At 35.9% G+C, this 23,055-nt stretch overlaps 1 protein-coding gene across 2 annotated transcripts in view; it reads right to left on the bottom strand.

Moving 5' to 3' along the window:
* The window catches only part of rars1 (arginyl-tRNA synthetase 1), a 60,516-nt gene extending 37,862 nt beyond the window's left edge, over window positions 1–22,654 (bottom strand). The window contains exons 1-8 of one of the 2 annotated variants that reach the window (XR_012396481.1): window positions 22,514–22,654; window positions 21,812–21,949; window positions 15,173–15,361; window positions 12,564–12,672; window positions 12,380–12,480; window positions 12,165–12,286; window positions 8,133–8,253; window positions 6,176–6,305 (exon numbers count right to left, since the gene is read on the bottom strand). Coding sequence is in view for 1 of the 2 variants with exons in the window: in NM_200048.1 (NP_956342.1) it covers window positions 6,176–6,305; window positions 8,133–8,253; window positions 12,165–12,286; window positions 12,380–12,480; window positions 12,564–12,672; window positions 15,173–15,361; window positions 21,812–21,949; window positions 22,514–22,558 (955 nt within the window). In the remaining variant the exon portion in view is untranslated. 2 annotated transcript variants of the gene reach the window in all.
* Between the last annotated feature and the right edge of the window lie 401 nt (window positions 22,655–23,055).

Genomic DNA, 23,055 nt, shown 5'->3' with positions numbered 1-23,055 from the left:
TTTGCGTAAGATCACCCTTATGTTTCCCTTTTAAATGAAAGGCTGCTGCATAAAATAATAAAGTAGTTTTAATTTATAGTGACGTTCTTTGCTGCGTCCTCCTTTATGTTTCAATAACGCATAATAATCTTTACACCATATTAAAAACACATCAGACAGTAAAGGTTTTCGAGAGTTTTTGTCAAGTTTAAAATGTTTGTTTGTTTGTGCACGTTTAGATGCCTGTATGTGTGTGTGAGACCAGGCAAAAGCGCTTCACAGCTCTGTTATGCCGCGAGCGGCTTTTTTATTTATTTATTTTGGAGAGAATACACATATAAATACAACAGAAAGACATAAACTTAACAAAATACGTGCCCACTTTCGTAGACTTTAAACAATATATTGTCATATCTTGATAAAATAGCCTAAGGTATATTGAAATATAATTTAAAGAATTACAAATATCGGATATATATAAAATCACATTAAATAAATTAACCAATATAAAATAAACAAAAGCTAACTATAACAATGTAGGTAGCCTATATACAATACATAAATCAAACCGTTTTAAAGCCACATATAGCCTAACTTTCATTTTGCAAAGACCTGTCTGAAAAAAAAAAAGATTTTCGATATTTTTTAAAAACAATAAACACCGGAGAAGGTTTAAAATATTTATATAAAGTAAATATTTATATAAGTAAATATTTATAAAGTATTTGGATACGATGATATTAATCAAATCGCGCAAACAGAGCATTATTTGGGTGAGTGAAAGCAGAATCTCCTATACCTTTTTTTCTGTCACTCAGTCCTGCGCAGCACTCGCTGTTTAAACGCATATGGGGGAAAGTCCAAACACAAAATGTGTTCTAAATCCTCAAACAACTGTTTTTGTTTTTATATGACGTGGTTAAATTTATAAATGAAACTTTAAATGAGGAGTTTTAGTGAATAGCTGCCGAGCCCAACAAATATGGCTATATTTTATTAGGCTACTCGCTCTTGTGCTGAAAACTTAACACGACTTCTATCAACACAAGGATGTTAAAAAATACATGCCATATCGAGTTATAACGGAGAATTTCTGTGGCTTTATATTATGAATGTGTGCGCTCTCTGTGTTGGGTCCCTGCGTTAGTGGCGAGAGCACTCCATGCACAATGCAGTCGGTCGGCGAGTAAACAAATGTAATGAATGGAAATACACAGGTCTGTGCGTATAGACATATAATGTACTGCTGTACAGTAACGTGTCGTTTGTTTGTTTCGGTTGTCTTCATTTTAATGGTTTCGTTTCGTGATGATTCTATGGTGTGCTTTATCTGCCTCATTCCCCCTGAAGTGGGCGGGTTGTGTGACGTTTGATTCGGGGACGTTCTGTGGGCGGTGTTTGCGTGACGCGCTGTGAGCTTTAGCCCGACAGTGGAAACGCGACATGATTTCAGCCTCATTTCTCAACCTCCCGGGCTATTGGCCCGCCCCGGCCCGATTAAAGCCCTGGCTCGCACTGGCCCGATAGTGGAAATGCGGCTATTGTGTTCATGTGCAAAACAGAAATGACTGTGATTGGCTGTGAAGGTCATTAGTTCGTTAGTCATTTCTGTTGAGTGCTGTTTAACAATGTGTTCAGTAACGATTGGTACTAAACTCGATACTTTTGACAACAATACACTAGCGCTTAGTAACTACTAGCTAGTTTGTAACTAAATTTGTTGTTTAGTTCCTAGTTTGTTCATAATTAGTTGTTCGTAAGCATTCCGTAAAGAAATAAGTAGTCATTAAATGACGTTATACCCAATAATAAAGCTTTAAAATGTTAAACTGCTTTAAAATTCAGTATTATTATTATATGTTTTGCTCCAAGAAAAATACAAAGTAATGTGAACACAACCATGCAATGAAAATTAAATGACAAATTAAATTTTTATAGTAGGCTACATTACATTCCAGCCAGTCACTATAACATACGACACATACTAGAGCTGTGCGATATTGGAAAAATCTGACATTATATATTCTGTTAATTTTCGATATTTTGTTTTGCTGCGATATATGTTATATGAATATAATTTCAGCAGATCATTTGAATAGCTCTATTTGAAAAGGTTTAATTCAGATTGACCGGGATGATAAGGTATTTTTTTGTGCAGGGCATCTGCATAAAATATAAAAAATGACTAGCTTACATGAAACGGTGTGTTTAAGATCAGCAAACAGCAGTAGTAGAATATAGTCAATGTTGTGGTTTTCAGCGAATGCGAATAACATAACATCTGTGTACTGAGCAGTGAAAGTTTACCTGCTCTTCTGATTTCTACCTCGGATTTCAAATAGAAATATTTGTTGTGCATTTAGGATTCCTAATTTTAACATTTCAACAAATTATTGTTGTCAGCATGTTTATCTTGATTTCACAATGCCAATATAATAGGAGTACAACACTAGTTTTGCTTTTTGTTTATTTTTATTTAGTTTTACGGTTCAAACAAACTCAGTACTTCATTTAATGTTTTAAATGTCAAAATTTAAGATTATTCAATTCAATTTGTGGCTTTTGCCACATATTAAAATATACTTTTATACATAATACCCTGATTTATGGATTTATATAGTTATAATAAGCTAAACATGAAATAAAAAAGTAATAAGTTTTTATCCGATAAACTAATCGGTTAAAAATATGATAGAATTTAATCAAAAGTGGAAAAAAAGCATATAAAAGATGTATTATCATTACTTCTTGGTTTAACACTTGTCAATCTCAAATCTGGTCAGATATATTTTATATTGCAAACAAGAGCATATGATTCACATCAAATGTGAATTTAAGTATTTGTGCAAGTAGATTATATTAAAGGTCAATGCAGATAATTAATGAATACCTTTATTTCCTCATTTAATTCAATATTTCTTTAATAGATGCAGAGCAGCATCAGTCTTTATGTTTTGATTTATTATTCGACTTTCTGGAGTCTGTTCTTTTTTACCCTGCTACTGTGATGGCTATATACTGACCTCTACTGTACTTAGAAAACATTACTTTTAAGACGTTCAAGCCTGTTTTTACAAGCATATGCTCATGCCAAAAGCGATGTCATTTGTGGTGCTTGTGGCAGTGCACAAAAGGTTTGGTATCCTATAACTACACACATCCTACAACTGAACAGTGAGCACTTTTAGGCTTAAATCTCATGCAAGAAAATTGAGTGGAGGCCGAATGAGCAAAAGTTTCTTTATGCTCAGTTAGTAGTAGAGTACCTTGAAAAGAAAACTTAAGAAATATTAATTTTAAAAAATCCATTACCAATCTAAAAATGATAAAGATTTAAATTATATTATATTATATTATATTATATTATATTATATTATATTATATTATATTATATTATATTATATTATATTATATTATATTATTTCTATTTTTTATATGTTTGCTTCTAGTAAATACTTGATTATAATTTTAATAACAAAATGTAAATGCAATTAATTTAAATTAATCACCCTAAATATAAAACGTAAAAGCAGGGTTTAGGCTAAGCCAGGATTAGGTCATAGTTCAGGTAGAACAAAATTGCATTTTTGTAAATGTGTCGTAGGAAAAAACATTCCTTGTGTCCCTCTTGGTCAATCTTGATCTGCTAGAAGATGGGGGTATCTTCCTTATAGTGTCCATAATAACCACTGCAAAGCACTTAGGTTAAATTGTGTTGTTTTTAAATGAGCTATATTAATGTCTTTTTAGTTAAATTGTAATTGTTTGCATTTTTATAGCTTAACTTGATTCCTTTAGCAGTTACCAATTTTACCATTTTATCTATAGTTACAGTCCACTAAACTACTTACTGCCAAATTACTTAATTAATTGCTGGTTCAGCTAATATCCCATCAACTCTGCTGTCAGAAATAAAATAGAGTAACTAAGGCAGGGGTCTCAAACTCAATTTACCTGGGGGCCGCAGGAGGCAAAGTCTGGGTGAGGCTGGGCCGCATAAGGGATTTCACAAAAAAAAACTCCTCAAATGTCATTATTAACAGTTTTAATTATTTCTTCTGAACATGAATTATCCTGAACATTGATAGAACATTGAGTGAAGATTATGAACAGTTCTTCTGAACATGGCATCTTTTGCCTACTCCTTACTGCCAGAGACTTGACAGCGCTTCTTCTCACAAATCTGAACCACATTTGGCTTTAGAGCGGAAGCAGTTGAGACCCTCAGTATGGCTTGAAGATGATCATCATTAAGTCTAGACCTGTACTTTGACTTATTGAAGTTCAAGGTGGAGAATAACTTCTCACACAAATATGTGCTCTCAAAAAGGCCAAGTCCTATAGGGAAAAAAGTGGGGGAACTCACTCAAAACTTCCATTCCCTCACCTAAAAAAAGGCGTATATATGTATAAATAAAACACCCCCACCCCACTCCAGTCACATCAGTCTGTACCAGTCTGTATCTACCTATAATATATATAAGACAGGGCTCAAATTAACTTTTTTACTTAGTAGCACCGGTGATCCCAACTTCAAATATTTAGGAGCACCAAAATAAATTTAGTAGCACCAGAAAAAAATTAGGAGCACCCACCAAAAATGATTGAGCACCGCTGCAAATTGCTTTTTAAGGGATTTATTGTATTTTAAAACAACATCAATAGGACTGACAAAAACCAGAAACAACTATCTAACTAATGCTGCGAAGACATTGATATTTGTGTGCAATAATTCCAAAATGATTGTCTAATAATTATAGAATATTAATGATGATGAAAATGACAATAATAGTAAAAATGAATTACATTTCTCATTATGATACTGCCTTGAATGTGCATGAATGTAGGTTATCTGCTATAAAAAGTCTGTTACTTTATGAAAAATAATTGTATAGTTTGCATCAAACAAAAATGAAGCATTGCAGTAAGAAATATTGATTTTGTACTGCTTTTTATATATGCATGTCAACTTAATAAATAATATTTCTGCTACAAAACAAACAAAGGATTATAATAAATCATTCAATTCAATGATGAAAGCTGCAAAGCAGTCATCAGTAAATATATAAAAAATAAAAATAATATACACCTCAAAAAAGAATAGACAAAAGAAAGAAAGTAAAGTCTCACTTCTATCACTCTTTAAAAGATTTGGTTTCAGTTTGTGTCAATTTAAAGGTTCAGTCTGAGATGATCTTCATTTGTCTGTGTTAGTGGAAAAGCTGGCGAGTCAGCCGACCCAATTTATGAGCAGGCAGAGCAAGATTCTTGCGATGACCACCGGCGGAATACCGCTGTTTGTTATGAGACGCAGTTTCAGTGTAAACTTAGTAAAGGCGAGCTTCTTTGGCGATGATATGTACAGTATTAGATTTGACTTTTAGCGGACATTTGCACTGAACACGCAATGCAACGCATGGAGATTCGGGCACCTTCTCCATGAAGCGCATACTCGATTGATCTCAGCTGGCGGATCAATATTCACCACGTGACGTGTCATGATCGCTCTCATCTGCACCTCAATTTTAGGTGGGGTTTGCAAACCTGTGTGCTTTAAGTTTTTACTCTTCTGCCGTTTGCATTTCCCGTGGTCATAAAAGCTCCTTCCCTGTCATCTGACAGCGGAATACCTTGAGTGATTGACAGCTAATATGAACCAATATAGCAGCAGGGAAGAGCGATTCAGCACGTTTTTACAAAAAATCAAAACAGGTCGCACTACAACCATTATCAGCAGTCGCATAATGCGCCAAAATATATTATGAGGTCGCATACCAAAATGGTCGCAATTTTGAGCCCTGTAAGATGCAGGCTGTAGCTAAGTGGCAGGCAGGGGCGGGAACAGCTTACCTTGGTTCTTCCCGCCCGTCACAGCGTCTAACAAAGGGGCGGGGTGCGTGGTGACGTCACCAGCATCCCCGCTCCTTTGTTTACACGGCGGGCGGGGAATGCCAGTGACCGCTGTGTACGGATAGAATCAGCGGAGCGGGAAGCGCTCTCTCTCCCCGCTCCGCTGATTCTGTCAGTTTACAGCGGTCGGCACGGGCCACAAAATATTGCACCGAGGGCCGCAAATGGCCCGCGGGCCGCGAGTTTGAGACCCCTGAACTAAGGCTACATGCAATCTGTAGAGGTTTTAGTCTATTCAAAATGAGAAATTGCGAGAACGGAATGTCTTTATATGTCTCACACGTACCTTTCCGGGAGACATCACAAATGAGGTTCCAGGCTTTGATGAAGTCTGCCTCTTTGCTTTGGAGTTTAACCACACATTTGTAGGCCCTCTTCTTAAACTCCTCATCCTCATCAAACCTCTTCTTAGACTCCTGATGAAGGCAAGAGGAACAAAGGTGTTGAATAGCTTTGAAAAGTAAAATAAATAATGCACATTGGATGTACTTTGCAAATGTAAAATGCATATCTAATGCGTCAGAACAAATGAACTGTGTGCAGTCTTTCCACTGACCTGCAAAGAACAGCAGATTTCAGCAGTTTCTATATATGTTTGTGAATTTTTACAACATTTTTTTTTATAAAAAATAAATAAATAAATAAATAAATAAATAAATAAATAAATAAATAAAAAAGAAATTTGAGTTTGGGGGGCCCTTTGTTTTTGCAGGGAATCGAAACAATGGGCATGAGGGATGGTACTGGTAGGGAGCGATGGTAATGGTAGAGAGGGATAGTAATGGTAGGGGAAACACTGGGCAGGAAGGGGAAACACTGGGCAGGAGGGATGGTAATGGTAGAGAGGGATGGTAATAGTAGAGAAAACATTTGGCGGGAGGGATGGTAATGGTAGGGAGGGATGTAATGGTAGGGCAGGAGAGATGGTAATGGTAAAGACGAGTGGTAATGATAGGGAAAACACTGGGAAGAAGGGATGGTACTGATAGGGTAAACACTGGGCGGGTGGGATCGTACTGGTAGGGAGGGATAGTAATGGTAGGGGAAACACTGGGCAGGAGGGATAGTACTAGTAGGGAGGGATGGTAATGGTAGGACAAACACTGGTCAGTAGGGAAGTACTGGTATGGAAGTATGGTAATGGTAGGGAGGGGTGGTAAAGGTAGGGTAAACATTAGGCAGGAGGGATGGTAATGGTAGGACAAACACTGGGCAGGAGGGGGGTACTGATAGGGAGGGATGGTAATGGTAGGACAAACACTGGGCAGGAGGGAGGTACTGGTAAGGAGGGATGGTAATGGTAGGACAAACACTGGGCAGGAGGGAGGTACTGGTAGGGTGGGATAGTAATGGTAGGGACGAATGGTAATAGTAGGGGAAACAATGGGCATGAGAGATGGTAATGTTAGGGAGGTATGGTAATGGTAGGGAGGGATGAAACACTGGGCAGGAGGGATGGTAATGGTACAGACAAGCGGTAATGATAGGAAAAATACTGGGCAGGAGGGATGGTACTGATAGGGTAAACACTGGGTGGGTGGGATGGTACTGGTAGTGGAAACAGTGGGCAGGAGAGATGGTAATGGTATTACCATAGTAATGGTAGGGGAAACACATGGATGGATAGGTGTCTACATTCTGATTCAATTGTTTGCAATGCATCATGGGACTATAGTTGTTTCTCTAAATTAATTTTTTTTTTTATGTGAGATTTTTAATTTTAATTAAATTTTTGCTTGTATTGTGATTCAGCATAAAATCATTTAGGTTTGGTTTAACTTCTAAATGAGATTTCGATATGAAAACAGGCTTCAATGTGAATGAAAAAATACTCTCAGAAACTAATGATTTGTGCTCAATCTGTCATGTTTCATCTAAAAAAAACAGGGGTAGCACATTTTGTCAGCTTCAAATGTCTATCAGAGGGAACAACCACCTCATATTTTCATATTTAATTTATTTATATTTATTTGTTTATTGTTTATTAGACTGGTAGTTCGTTCCAACTGACATTTAAAACTGACAAGATGTGCCGTTGTTTTTTTAGGTAAAACATGACCAGTAACACATTCTGAGGAGGTAGCACAAATCATCAGAAGACAGTAAAAAAGGTGGGCAAGCACTGTCGCAAGCAAACCAAGTTGTTTTTAAATCATTTTAGCCTGCAAAAAAACAAAAAAAACAACAAAGCTGTGCCACCAAGTTTAGGTTAAACAATTGTTTTGAATTTAACAGATACTCACTTTGTAGAAAGCCTGAAGGTCACCAATAGGTGGAGACACACTGAGATAATTTGGGAACTTGTCTTGCAAATGAGCGATGAGCATCCCAAACTGTGTCCCCCAGTCTCCAACATGGTTCAACCTGACAGATAGAGGACGAAATGACAAAAGAGGTGCACTTAAGCTTCAGTGAACATTCAGATTACCAACATGCAATAAAAGAATAGCATTTTTGCTTTACAGAGAGCAAAGTGGTTAATATATGTTTGACTTTCTGGCTGAGAATAAAGGTTTCTAAATCATGGAGAAATTGTTAATTGCATCTTAAACCTTTTATATAAATGAGTAAATCCTCTTTGAAAACGTAGATTTTTCTCGATTTCTCTGTGAACGTAGACCATATATTTTGGTACATCCGAAGGAAGTTGTTCTAACCATTTTTTATTAAAAAAAGAGTTGTCACCCAACATTATGGTTCTCTTAATTTGTCATATTTATTAACACAATGATTAAAACACAAATGCTTTTGAAATCCAAATACTTTAAAGGATTGTTAGTCTGCATTATTTAGGGGCAACCGGAGCCGAGAACAATTCCTGAAAGACATAATTTGAACGGCATCTGCACTTATGTTAGTCTTTTTTATTATTCCAGAGGTTTCCATAATCCTGGACCAGGCCCCATTCTGAGCAGCTGCTGTGGTGGAGAGTGGAGAGCATGAGACAGATTCCTGTAAGACCCATTGACAGATGAGTCTTCGCATTAATCCTGAAGGGCCAGCCTGTACAGCAGCCGGTGACCTCTCCCACCTGCAGCTTCTCCACAAGGGACGTTCAGCGTTCTCCAGCCTCTGATGCCAAGACTGCAGCTCTGCACAAGACATTTGGCCAGAGGAGAAATGGTCGTGCCCAACTGAGCCTGGTTTCTCTCAAGATTTTTTATTCCTTTACTTTCGCCAATTGGTGAAGTTTGTTCCCCACCGCTATCGCCACTGGCTTGTATAGTTTGGGACTTGTGGAGCTGCGCATCGATGGATTTGCTCTTCATTGTTTGGACTTTCAGCAAAGAAAATTAAACCACACTGAACTACACTGAACTCAAACTCTGAAAACTAGACTGACAGGGTTTCAATTTATTATAATCTTCTATGTGAAGCTGCTTTGACACAATATACATTGTAAAAGCGCTATAGAAATAACGATGAATTAAATTAAATTAAAACTTTATTTAATTTTTCGCATGATATATTCATTGGGATATACAAACTGTTATAATGTCATTTTAAATAATTTTGCAAGATTAGTTCCGGAACTGTATATACACAAATATATTACTGTACACTACCTGACAAAAGTCTTGTTGCCTACCCAAGTTTTAGGAACAACAAATAATAACTTGACTCCTAGGTGATCATTTGGTATCAGAAGTGGCTCATGTGAAAGACAAAGGCCTGTAGATTACACTTATTCTACCTAAATAAAATACGGTCATGCCTTGATTTTTAATTATTTAAACAGGACAGTAAGGTCTGGCTTTGCTTAGACAAAAGTCTTGTCACTTAACAGAAATAATGTGCAGTATAGAATATAAAGTCATAGTGAAGTGGAAATATATTAATATTGTGTTTAATTCCCATGAGCTCGGAGGGCTGCATTAATACATCTCTGCAATGACTCAAATCACTTATTAATAAAGTCATCTGGAATGGCAAAGAAAGCCTTCTTGCAGGACTCCCAGAGTACATCAAGAATCTTTTAGATTCATCTTCAATGCCTCCTCCTCCATCTTACCCTAGACATGCTTAATAATATTTATATCTGGTGACTGGGCTAGCCAGTCTTGGAGCACCTTGACCTTCTTTGCTTTCAGGAACTTTAATGTGGAGGCTGAAGTATTAAAAAAAAAAAAAAAGCGATATCTTGCTGAAGATTTTTTCCTCTCTTGTGGTTTGTAATGTAATTGGCAGCACAAATGTCTTGATACCTCAGGCTGTTGATGTTTCCATCCACTCAGCAGATCTCTCGCATGCCTCCATACTGAATGCAACATAAAACCATGATTTTTGGTTCACCAAACTTGACAAACTTTTGTGAGTATCTTGGGTCCATGCGGGTTCCAATAGGTCTTCTGTAGTATTTGTAATGATTGGGATGCAGTTCAACAGAGGATTCATCGGAAAATTGACCTTCTGCAACTCTTCCAAATGACCAACTTAGAAGTGGTTATTATTTGTTGCTCTTACAACTGGGATCAATGACAAGACTTTTGTCAGGTAGTGTATAGCATCTAATAGAAAGTTTTATTTAAAATATATATATATATCTGTGAGGGGACTCCTGCAGAAATCATGTTTGTTTATAGATTAGCTAACATATTGGAAAAATTATTATCATGTTATATAAAGCAGAGAAGGGCTCATTTACACAGCACAAGTCTTTGCATCTCAAAAATGTGAGATGCAGCCCTTTTTAAAACCCAGCATAGACCAAAGCCAATGAGCACCTGTAAACGGAAGATTGCTATGCTTGCAAGTCAAATTTAAAACTTTTAGGACGTTTTAAAGACCATTATGAATGACATTTCAGACTTACATAAAGCTAAACGCGTAGGATTTTTTCCTGATGTTCCAGTTGGGCAAGCGCAAAAAATCGTTACTTGCCCAATCAATAAAACTGAATTGAGCCACAAAAATAAGGTGTCAATGTGTCAGCAAGCAAATAGACGTAGTTTTCATACACATTTTTTCCAACATGGCTTTTTTTTGTTTAAAAGATACTGTTTGATACATTTGATACTGTTGACCGCTCTATTCTGCTGTCCAGATTGGTCAGATGTGGGCTTGAAAGGCTCAGTGCTTTTGGCATTTCAAAATCTCAAATTTCTCTCCTTCAGTTGGTCTAAAATGTTGCGACGAGATTTACATGTATCTGTAATAGCAGAAAATAGGACCACATTACCCTTCTTTTAAGAGGCCTCCATTGGCTGCACGTCCAATTCAGAATTGATTTTAAAGTACTTTTACTAATATATAAATCCCTTTATAATCTAGCACCCAACCTATCTCTCAGAGCTGTTGCATTTTTACATTACCGTGAGAACTCTTCGATCAAGTAACAAAATTTTCCTTTAGTTCCTGAAACGTAGAGGGGGCAGAGTCGTTTCTGTAGCGGGTCCTCGGTTATGGATCACCTTGCCCCTTGAGATTAAAATGGCTCCATCATAATCTATTTTTTAACTCACTCCTTAAAAACTTAACTTTTTAGCTTGGCTTATTTTTTGAATCGTCTTTTCTACTGCTACATCTTTACATTTTTTTCAGTCGTTTCTCTTGTCCTATTTCTATGTTTTTATATTCTGTCTTTATATTATATTTTTTACTTGTTTAGTCTTGAGACTGTTTTTAAATGTGCTCTATAAATAAATTAACTTAAACTTGCACTAAATGGACAAGCTTTAAAAATATACATATATTAAAAACTTTATATGCAGTGTCCTCGCCATATATGGACTATAAACACATTACATGAAGAACTTTTAAACAAATGTTATTGTAAGAAAAATAATTAAACCATACTGGTAAATAAATGTTATAAACAAAGTTTTGTTCAAAGTTTTATTGAGATGGATTGATGTCGACTGGATGGGTGTTTGCGCGACCGGGTAGCTTTACATGGATCTAGGAAAATTATGTTTAAATTAATTTAAAATGGTTTTTAAAAATGACCCACAAAACCATTTTTCAGAAATTATATGCCTTTTCAAAGTCTAAAATTTTCTATTTGAAATGTAAGATACCTGACCCTGTGCACACCTTGTATGCAACAAAACCACTAGTCGAGGGTGTTTAATGTCATTAGCAAGGCCACACAGGACACAATATGTTAGAATTACTTATTTTTTTGGATGTGAACATTTTTTGAAACATTTAGGATTATGTAAATTCATATTATATAATACTTTTTTGTATTTTTGCAATATTTTATTGAAATAAACTTACATAATGTACCTTTAATATAAGCCCACAGTTGAGCTTCACATCTTATCGAAACTAACCTTAGCACTTCATAACCCAGAAATTCAAAGAGTCGACACATGCTGTCTCCAATAATGGTGGATCGCAGGTGACCGACGTGCATCTCTTTGGCAATATTAGGTGAAGAGAAGTCCACAATGACCTAGAAAAAAATGAAGATCATAAAAGAAAAAGAACACATGGCTTTATAGTTTATAGCCCTATGTTGCAATACAAGCCAAAGTGAAATTTGTACCTTCTTTTTCTTCTGAAGAGGCGGAGGCTGGACTCCATTGACGAGCACATTTGAGAGAAGTTTAGAGACAAAGTTCCGCTTGAGATGAACGTTGATAAAGCCTACGATCCAATATACACTTCATTAGTACAATAAACCTTTAAAATCAGGAGCGGAAAAGAATTACAGTGTTCTGAAACTATACCTGGCCCAGCAATTTCAGTTTTTTCAATTAAGTCATTGTTGGGAATGTTTTGGACGATCTTCTCTGCGATCTCTCTGGGGCTGACTTTCAGTCCTTTGGCTTTCATCATCTTAAAAGACAAATTTAAATCATTTGAATACTTATACTTAATAATAAAATTCGGCAAAATAGAACATAGTGGCATGTTTTATTGAATGTTCTTCTATGTGAAGTCTGGAGAGACATAAAAAGAAAGTTCCAGAGTTCTATTAACTCAAAAATAAAAACAAGACATGGTCCCACTTTATATTAAGTGTCCTTAACTACTATGTACTTGGATCAAAAAAATAAATACATCGTACTTACTGTGTTCATAACGTATTTGAGAACACTTGTGCTGCTCGTGAGTTGGGATAGGAGTAGGGTTATGGACAGGCTTGGTTGTATGGGTAGGGTTAAGGGTGTGTTGAGGTGTAATGTATGGTCAACAGTGTATTTACAAATGTAATTACAGAAGTTTATTACAGATGTAATTACATACAGGTATTTAATCAAGCATAAGTACTAGGGATGTGCGGAGCAGCCGGTATTTGTATTTGTATTTGTATTTGTTGAGGGGGGAAAAGTATTTGTATTTGTATTCGAGTAAAATTCAAAATGGCGCAAAAATGTATATTTTTTCTATTACACTTCTAATTTACGTTTTAGTAAAAAGTATTGTTTAATTTGAATTGTTTTATTGTGAAAGTATTGTTTAATTATACCCATTATATAAATTATAGATATGCAATATTGGTTGTTGTTTTTGAACATGTGACAAGAAATGTCATTGAAAAGATAATAACATAGAAGCCATTATCTCATCCATGGTTAAACCAACAACTAATAAAATACCATTGTGAATATTATGAACCCCACCACCACCGTTCTTGTTGAAGGACACTGAATAGACAGAATAAAAACAAATAATACTTCAAAAAACTGTTTTCTTCTGAAAGAACTTCTTTCCAATGGACAGAATTCCAAAAACTAATATTAACTAAATAAATCTAAATAAACCCTGCCCGGGAGATCTGGCAGAACAAAAGTATTCTATATAATACTAAAAGATACAGCCCTGCTATTGTCATCTGCCAGCCACAAAACAGACACAACGTTTTTTTTTTTTTTTTTTTTTTATGTTTGAAACTGACTTGCTGGGGCAGAATGTGGCTGTGTTGATGGTTTGGTGCTTGTGGAGGATTTAGCAGAACATAGCTGTGGTGATTGAGGGATTGATGCTTGTGGGGGGTTCATAGACAGTATCAGGAGAGGATGCTTTTAGTGCATGTGATAATACATTACATAGAAGGTTGCGCGGTGGCACAGTGAGTAGCACTGTCGCCTGACAGCAAGAAGGTTGCTGGTTCGAGCCCCGACTGGGTTCTCCCCATGTTGGCGTGGGTTTCCTCCGGGTGCTCCGGTTTCCACCACAGTCCAAACACATGCAATACAGGTGAATTGGGTAAGCTAAATTGTCCCTATTGTATGTGTGTGAAAGAGAGTGTATGGATGTTTCCCAGTGCTGGTAGCAGCTGGAAGGGCAGCCACTGCGTAAAACATATGCTGGATAAATTGGTGGTTCATTCCACTGTGGCAACCCCAGATTGATAAAGGGATTTAGCCGAAAAGAAATGAATGATTATGCATAAAAGATGTTGACAGATGTTTAATATCTCTGCCTCTGCTGATTTCACTTTTGTAAACATTATACAGTATTACTTTGTTTTATCTGCAGCACCACTGACTGTCTCATTTTTTTCATGGTGCCCAAATGTATTTGAGGAGTTTCAAGTTAATAAAAAGTGACTGGAAGCTATGCTAAGGTTAACTAGCCTATAGCATATATCTTGCTGTCTGCAAAAGACAGTAATTTAGACGTACCATATAACTCCCATAAGTGCATACTATTCGACACAACTGCAAAAGCATCGTTTTAACCTTTATAAACAAACGTTAACGTTACTCTGTCAACAGTCTATTGTGTAAATTACCGCGCTAACAGAGCTAACATTGCATAAACAGAGCACCCGGTTGCAGACGTCAATAATATCCCGAACAAACTCCGCTTCAACTCCGCTACAAGTTTATAAACTGCCTTTGGAACCCAATTAAGGTACAAAAATCTATTTAACAAAAATAGTGATGCAGTGAAGTATTTTTTTCGCTCAGCCGAGCCTTCTGTCTGTTGCTGTGGAGAAGCTTGTGTCAGACACCTTTTATCTCCGCCCCGCCCTCCCACTACTGACTGAGCGCGTCTCTCTCTCTCTCTCTCTCTCTCTCTCTCACTCACGTGGGCATGCACTGTGGTCTCATGAGGAAACGCTGCTTTTTGATATAGTGTTTTTCTTGCTCCCGTATACCAATAATTTTTCAAGTATTTGTTCGAATCAAGTATTCGTAAAAACAATCTATTCCTGCCTTTCCGAATACTGTATTCGGGTTCGGCTCCACCCTTAATAAGTACACAGTAAATACATGTATTTACACAATAAATACATTGTAACTAATTATTAATTTCTGTGTAAGTACAAATTAGTTAAGGACACAATATAAAGTGGGACCCAAGACATAGTTTAAATGAAACTAACCTGAGACATGGCCATGGCACTGTTGCACTGATAGTCTCCAAACTTAGCCTGCTGACTAGGGGTGACCGCGAGTGGTGGGTTCTCTAGGTCAGGGTAGGCGGAACTAATGGCCTCCCCAAAGATCTGCTGCAAAAGCTGGTTGATGTTCAACATCGTCTTTCCGTTGTGGTTCATCTCCTCCTGCAAACTCTGAGAAAACAAGGCAGAAAGACAAAAGTAATGACTGAACTTTAGTTCTTTCTTGTAGGTCCAGTTGAAGTCATTAAGGCCCAATCCCAAATCTACCCTATAGCCCTTTCCTTAGCCCTAGTTTTGAGCTTTCAAGTTAAAGAATAGGGGTGTCCCAATTCCATTTAGCTTGAAGGCGTAGGGCTAAGAGAAAGGGGTAGATACCTCATCGAACAGAGGTTTTTCAGGACCACACTCGAAAGCAAGGGGAGGGAAATTTTCCCAGAATACACCAGTCACAATGGCAGTATAGCTGCACCCGGAAGTCAATAGATGCACAAATTAGTATTTTTTTGTCATTATTATGAATTTTTACAACAAACAAACATATGTTTTAATATATTCATAACCAAGTTCGTGTTCTGCCATCATGCTTTAAAAAATAAAATAAATAAATAACGCTAAAATAAAATGTTAAATTTCGCTATCTATAATCCATAATAATAACTCCTGTACAGCAGTCCTACAACATTCAGTCACTCGATGACACTCGAATACCCTGTCAGAAAAGTCTAGTGGCTGGGAATGGGCTTTTTACAGTGTCTGCTATAATGTTAACGTTGTTTTTTGTGTTTTTACATAGATGAATATGGCCACTGTGAAAATGCGCAGTATAGTTCTGATCTAATTGCCACATTAGATTGTTATGATAACATAACATATGCCTTCAGTAATTTCCTGAAAAAAAAAAAATTTAAAATATAGCAGCTGGAATAACAACATCAGTCGCGATCGTCTGATCTCATATGAAGCAAGAGATCGCGATGACGTGTGCTGCTGTAGTGCTGTCCTATTTCTTAGGGGTACATTTTTAAGCCCTTCCCCTTCACACTCGGCTTTAAGGGCCACAAAAATAGGGGTACAAAAGGGGTACAAAAATAAAATTGGGATTGGGGCTTATTAGCCCTCCTGAATTATTAGCCTCCCTGTATATTTTTCCCCAATTTATGTTTAATGGAGAGAAGATTTTTTAAACACATTTCTAATCATAATAGTTTTAATAACTCATTTCTAACAACTGACCTCTTTTATATTTGCCATGATGGCAGTAAATAATAATTTTACTAGATACTTTTTATGTTAGAAGCGCAATTTAAAGGCTAAACTAGGTTAATTAGGTTAAATAGGCAAGTTAGGGTAATTGGGCAAGTCATTGTAAAATGATAGTTTGTTCTGTAGACATTCGAAAAAAAAAATTACTTCGGGGGCAAATAATATTGAAATTATCAAAATAATAGTATATGCAATATAAGTGCAATTTATTAAGTTAATTTTATGTGCCAAGCGTTTGTGTGCTGCACACATAGGTTGTTTATCCAAATCGGACCAATCAGATGGGGCCTTTACTATGTTCATTCATGAGAATACATGCCTTGGTATTTTTGAGCAAATGCTTGGGTTCATTTACTCACCAACGGACAATAACTTCTGGAAATTAAAGTTAGTGACTATAAAGATTGAAGCACAAAGTGCTGTTAAAGACGGACAGTTAACAGTTGTCACATATGACTTGAAAGTGTTGCTGAGTCTTCGCAGTCTTGTCTGAACAGCTTTAGTAGGTTCTGTTAACCTCTTAAGGCCCAAGTTATTTATTTATTTTTTTTTTTACATGCATTTTTTTTCTCTTTGCTATTTGGGCTTATTGGAACATAATTAGTAGGGGTGTAACGATACACAAAAGGCACAGTTCGGTTCGGTTCACGGTTTTGGAGCCACGGTTCGGTTCGGTACGGTTCGGTTTCTGTTTGCTGTGGGGTTAGGGTTGATGTCATGTTAACAGCAATGCTAAGGGACAATTCACTTAATAACAAGAACATCTTAACTTTTTCTTTATTAACTTTGTCATCGCATTTTTAGTACAGTCAGGATATCAGAGTAAACAACTAGAATTAAATAAATACCTCCAATATAGACTAGTCAGAAAAAAAAACTATTCTCTTTAGTGCAGCCATCTTAACTAAGTAAACTAAAATTAAATAAATAACTGCAGTGTAGACTAGTGAAAGATCTTCTTCAAAAACACCATAATATCCACATTCTCCGATGAGACTTGATCTCTGTGCAGACACAGACGCTCATTTTTGATTATATGGTTTCATTTAGATAGATAGGTTTCCGTTTAAATTAATGAAAAAATATACATATAATGTGTTTGTAAAGTGTTTTTTCATGACATATTCACCAGTAAAATACATTGCAGTTGTGTCTGAAACTAATGTTAGGGTTGTAGCCGGCTGTATGTTTGCCTCCCGATCTCTCTCTCTCTCCCGCTCCCTCTATGGCGGTCATTTATGTAGGTCCGCCTTCACGACAGCCGATGCCTGTCATTTCTGTAGGCCCGCCTTTTTTGACAGCTGATTGGTCAGGAGACCGATCTATCATCATTTGGCGACGCAGCGCGGGAATGTGAAAAGCATGTCAGGAAGAGCGGGAGAGAGAGCGCTTTTTTCTTTGATCTAGTTTTTCGTGTATTTTTCTGACATGATTATGATTTTCGTTGTTTTTGCTTAACTTTCGTTTGGGTAAAATTATTTTGCATTACTTTTGCCCACTTTAAGAAATTTTGTTTGATACTTTTGATTGAATTTGTTACTTTATTATATTATTTTTATTAGTGTAAATATTTCTCTTTTTTTGTATATTTGGGCATTATTCTGGTTTTACTTTTGTACATTAAATCACTTTTGTTGGCAGTTCTGTTGCTTACACCCTCACATTGTGAAATTACCACACTTTTTAAATGTTTTTCCTTACAAGTAAGTTTCGTGAAACAGTTGAGACAGACAGGCGTGTGCTTTGTCTACGACACGAATTCTATTCCTGTACTCAACTGGAAAACCAAAATGTTTCCACACAGATGACTTAAATGTGTCTGGGGAATCTGCAATCTCAGAACTATGTGAAGCAGCCATCCTGCGTCCAGTAGTAACGAGTGTGATGCTTACTCAAGTCACATGACATAACATGCACTAAAATACTAACTTTAGAATATAATATTTAGAACAAATCCTCATCATTACTAAAACAATGTAATCAAATATGATATTAAAGATGTGTTTAAATTGGTTCAATTAGTTAGAGACAAGTGACGTCAACCTCAACAATGGGCAGCAGGGGGCGTGAGAGTACCGCGGTACGCCACTAGAGTTTCGCGATATGTATCGTGGTTGGTGTATTGCGATATTTCGGTTCGGTTTTAATATCGTTACACCCCTAATAATTAGTATAGTATCACCCAAGTACCATCTTTTAATATGATGTACTTTTAGAGAAAAATGATGTCCATATATGTGACCTTGTGGTCCGAATTTCCATAAAACACAATAAAGTCACCTTTGTGTAATAAAGTGAAAAACTCTTTATTTCTGCCTTGAACAACAGTTTTTCCTGACTGTTTTTTATTGCACTAATAACACATACACACACATATTTTTTGAACATGTTTTGACTATCAGTAAAAACAACATTTTTGGACAGTTAAAATAGTGTTTGGGACATTTCATATGATGCAAAACAGTTGCTGGATGACACTGTGTGTCTGTAACAAAATATAAAAAATAAGACATAAGAGCTAAAATGTGCTGTCCACGTACGTGGACACTAAGCCCTATGAGGTTTAGTGAACCCAGAGCTTAAATTAAAAACTAATACTCTGAGATAAGAGGAAAAAGACAATAGCCAATGAGAATCAGAATTTATGCTGAGGTCTTTAGTAATTTGTGGTATTTTTTATTATAATCTTTTTTCATTATAATCAGCTCAGAAAAATATTTATTACCCGTTTATTTTAGTATGATCACTACATAAATAAATTATTTTAAATAGCTAATAAAGTTTTTTTTTTTTCATTATCCCCTTACAGTATAAAATATATATAACTATAACTAATTAAATAAGCACTTTTAAAGTTTTTATGTAGAGGAAATTTATATAATTTATTATTTATATAAATATATTATATAAATTTATTATTATTAAAGATTATTTGAAAAGTATTACGCAATGTATAAAATTCAGAAATAATTGTACTTATTATTAGGTGCATTGGAAGGCATAATGACTAAATTTACAATATTTTTGTTATGTCACATAAAAACTATTTTCCTTAATTCAACCTCACAAAAATTAAGAAGGTACAGTACTTTTTTTCTTTTTTAAGAAGGTTAATAGTGTTGAAAGGTTAATAAAAAATACTACTACTACTACTACTACTACTACTAATAATAATAATAATAATAATAATAATAATAATTTAGAGAATATTTTTGTGCTAACATGCTAAGTTTTAGTGTATGTTTTTATGACTCTGTTATATGCAATAAACCTTTACTGTACAAGGACAAGCTGTACATTACATATAAAATAACAAGAAATCGCACAATAATTCAGTATAATTTGTAAATTATTAATCTTTTTCTGATATTAGTGCACAATCAATTCTGACACAAAGGTTTGTCACGTATTATATGAATGCTTAAATTGAACATGATTTAGGGCTTCAACAACGAATCAAATAAAAGGATCAAAATTGATTACTAAAAGCATTGGCAATGAATTTCATAAGCGATTCATTGTGTCGCGTGACGCGAGGACGTTTGACTATTAAAATAATTTTAGTTGAGCGCAGAGTGGAGTGAACACACTCATTCTGTCTCACACTGATCCCAGCAGAGTTCAGCGCCTTATAGACAAGACAGAGCAAAAAAAATAAAAAATGAGCTGAGGTAAAGTTGGAGAAAAGATACATGGCGAAGGCAGAGAAATCTGTGTGACCCTAGTAATCCAAGGTGTGGAGCATTTCACAATAAATACACAAAAAAAGTGTGCTAACGCCGGCCAAATATGCAAACGTGATGACGGGAGCACCACGGCAATGATTCAGCACCTGAAACAAAAACATGTTGGAGTCTTTGATAAGGAGGAAGGGAGCAACAGCAGGGTAAATCACTACAGAATCCTACTTTTGTTTCGTTGAGAAACATAATGTCCCTGGTGTTGGTGTTTACTTGTCATCCAGCTTGACAAGCATAAAGTGAAAAATCCAAACTGAGCTTTGGCGTATTGGCTGGCGCACGTCAGAGAAAGACATGTCATTATCACAATTATGCAGTGTTTTTAACCACCCAATGCTTATTTTATGTTTTAGACATGTAAATACACACAAGTACTAGTAAAACAATACATTGAGAGTTTGTAAAACACAAGAAAGTCTATGGAAGACTAACAATAAATTTAAATATAACTTGCAGATGTGTATTATTCCTATCAGATACATGTGTTGAAAGTAACAATAAAGTTCAATCTTTTCTTCTCCAAGCTGGCCAGCCACTTGTTTGCTTGCATTTTGGGAGGAACTGATGAATTTACGTGCTGAATCCTGCATGTCCCGCTTTTATGTATGAGGCATGCACGAGGCCACAATTAAACATGGCGAGGCCCATTTCACATTTTAGATCACAATCAAGATCATGTATACAACTTTTAATCAACAGAAAACACTCACATGTTTTTGTGAATTGGAATATCAGGTAGTTGATGACACGATGAGCAAGTGTGTGAATTTTTTGTATTAAAACGGAAAAGCATAATAAAAGGGACACATCTGTCATGCAGCGCTATTGTGGCTGTGGTGTGTCACATGACAAACATGACGTGTCACTGCCGAAACATTAAGGGAGAAAGCTGATCCTGGTTGGTCCTCGTGTGTGCATTAAAAAAATGCTGATTGGCTCACTGAAAGAACCTTATAGAGCCAAGCTACAGTTCAACTTTGCAGATAAACCGTTTTTGTTTTTTAAATAAAAAGTATTAAAATGTAAACAACTTGCACAAAAAAAAATCACATAATGTAAATAAGTAGTCATTTAATAAGAATATGTGAGCAACTCAATTTTGACAAAAATGTCAGATAGAACCTTATCATTTTAAGCTGACGAAATATCTAAAAACTCATAAATCAAGATTACTAGACAAGAAAAATCGCATAAGAAAATGATGTGATGCTTAAAACTTCTGTTTGAGATTATATCTCATTAAGATTTTTTTCCTGCTTTAGGAAAACAATCACTTAATTTTTTTCAGAAAACAAGACATAATTTCTTATGCCATTTCATGTGTCTAGTATGTATCTTGATTTAAATTTTTTTTTAGATATTAGCCCTACATATGATTAGTCTAGGCATTAAAGGTCAAGTTCCGCAATCTAGGAGCGTTTAGGAAAAAGAAAAGGATCGGGAGGGTAAAGTTGTGATATGTGGCCAAGTATGGTGGGACCCATACTTGGATTTGTGTTGTTTATTTAGCCTATCCAAATGCGCACACACACACACACAAATCAGTAAAAACGCACACATAAAAACAAACACCTAGACCAGTGGGCTTATAACAACAAAAAAATCACATCACACTCACTCTTTTAAGAATATTGAGGCGGTATTTCAGACGGGAATTCTCCTCCCGCAGCTCATCCAGTTGTGAAGATGTGAAGTTTAAATCCTGTGGATCTCTCAATCTCTCGATTTCATCCTGGAGCAACTTGATTTCTCTTTCCTGTATGGGGGGATTGGAAGGCAGAAAATCTCAAACAGCTCAAGAACAAAGACCAAACACAGCTCAGTTATAAAAACGCTTCAAAGTCCAACCTATTTATGGTATCAACTAATCACAACCATATTGTTTATTAACCTGCACACTTCTGTTTTACTTTCACTTTAACTAAAAATTTAATTACTTCATTATCTTCCTATGAAGGTGAATGGTTTGAGTAACGTTAATTATCTTTTAGGCATCAGCTGTAAACATCATCATTTTCATTATGCATTATTGTACAGTATTTTAACTATAGCTCTCTACATTATGATGCTTTTTATATTTGTAAAGCGCTCTAATAATATAGTATTCACTATTAAAAGAAACAACTAACGTTAAACTCAAACACAACGTTACAGAGCTGAATGTGCAATATGTAGCATGGAGATGCATGAGATGACGACTGTCAGACCTGGATGAGCGTTTCAGTCTATTACGTCAGAGCACGAGAAACACATGGATAAAGGAACACAACTTTTAAACTTGAACTATTGTTTAAACATGTTAATGAAGAAAAAAGCTGACCTGTCGCTGAAGTCGTGACGCGTATTCGGTAACGGGGTCCCCCATCTTTTTGGAAAATGTGTTGAACAGCCACAAATGATACAATTAGACGGAATACTTCTCCAAAACGTGAAGAACTGCTTTGGCCGGCTTCACTGCGTCACTTCCGCTTTCAAGCGAGTGAACAAAATCTTCCGAAAGAATCACTTGCAGCGATTCACAAAACTGGTCTGAACGATTAACGGTTCAATGGTCCTGTTCCGGAAGTAAAACTCCTGTTGTGTGGGGAATTTTATTGATATCTTACTGCTGTTTTTGAATGCAGTCACTACTTTATTGTATTTCCTGTCTAGGGGAATTAGAAAAATCAGTCCTGTTATTCTTGTCTAATCAGATCACACATAGAAAGTAAATCGCATCATAATGAACTACCTCAAGACATGAGCGCTTTATGAATGCAACAAACTGTTTGGAAGCATTAAGTGTCCAAGAAAATGTCTAAAATCTTTACACACAATGATCGAGAGACTGTTTTAACTGTATGTTATGAAGAAAAGATGACG

The sequence above is a fragment of the Danio rerio genome, chromosome 21 (assembly GCF_049306965.1).
Source record: "Danio rerio strain Tuebingen ecotype United States chromosome 21, GRCz12tu, whole genome shotgun sequence".
NCBI lineage: Eukaryota > Metazoa > Chordata > Actinopteri > Cypriniformes > Danionidae > Danio > Danio rerio.
The sequence above is the reverse complement of the archived record's forward strand: the minus strand, read 5'-3'. Positions and strand labels throughout refer to the sequence as shown.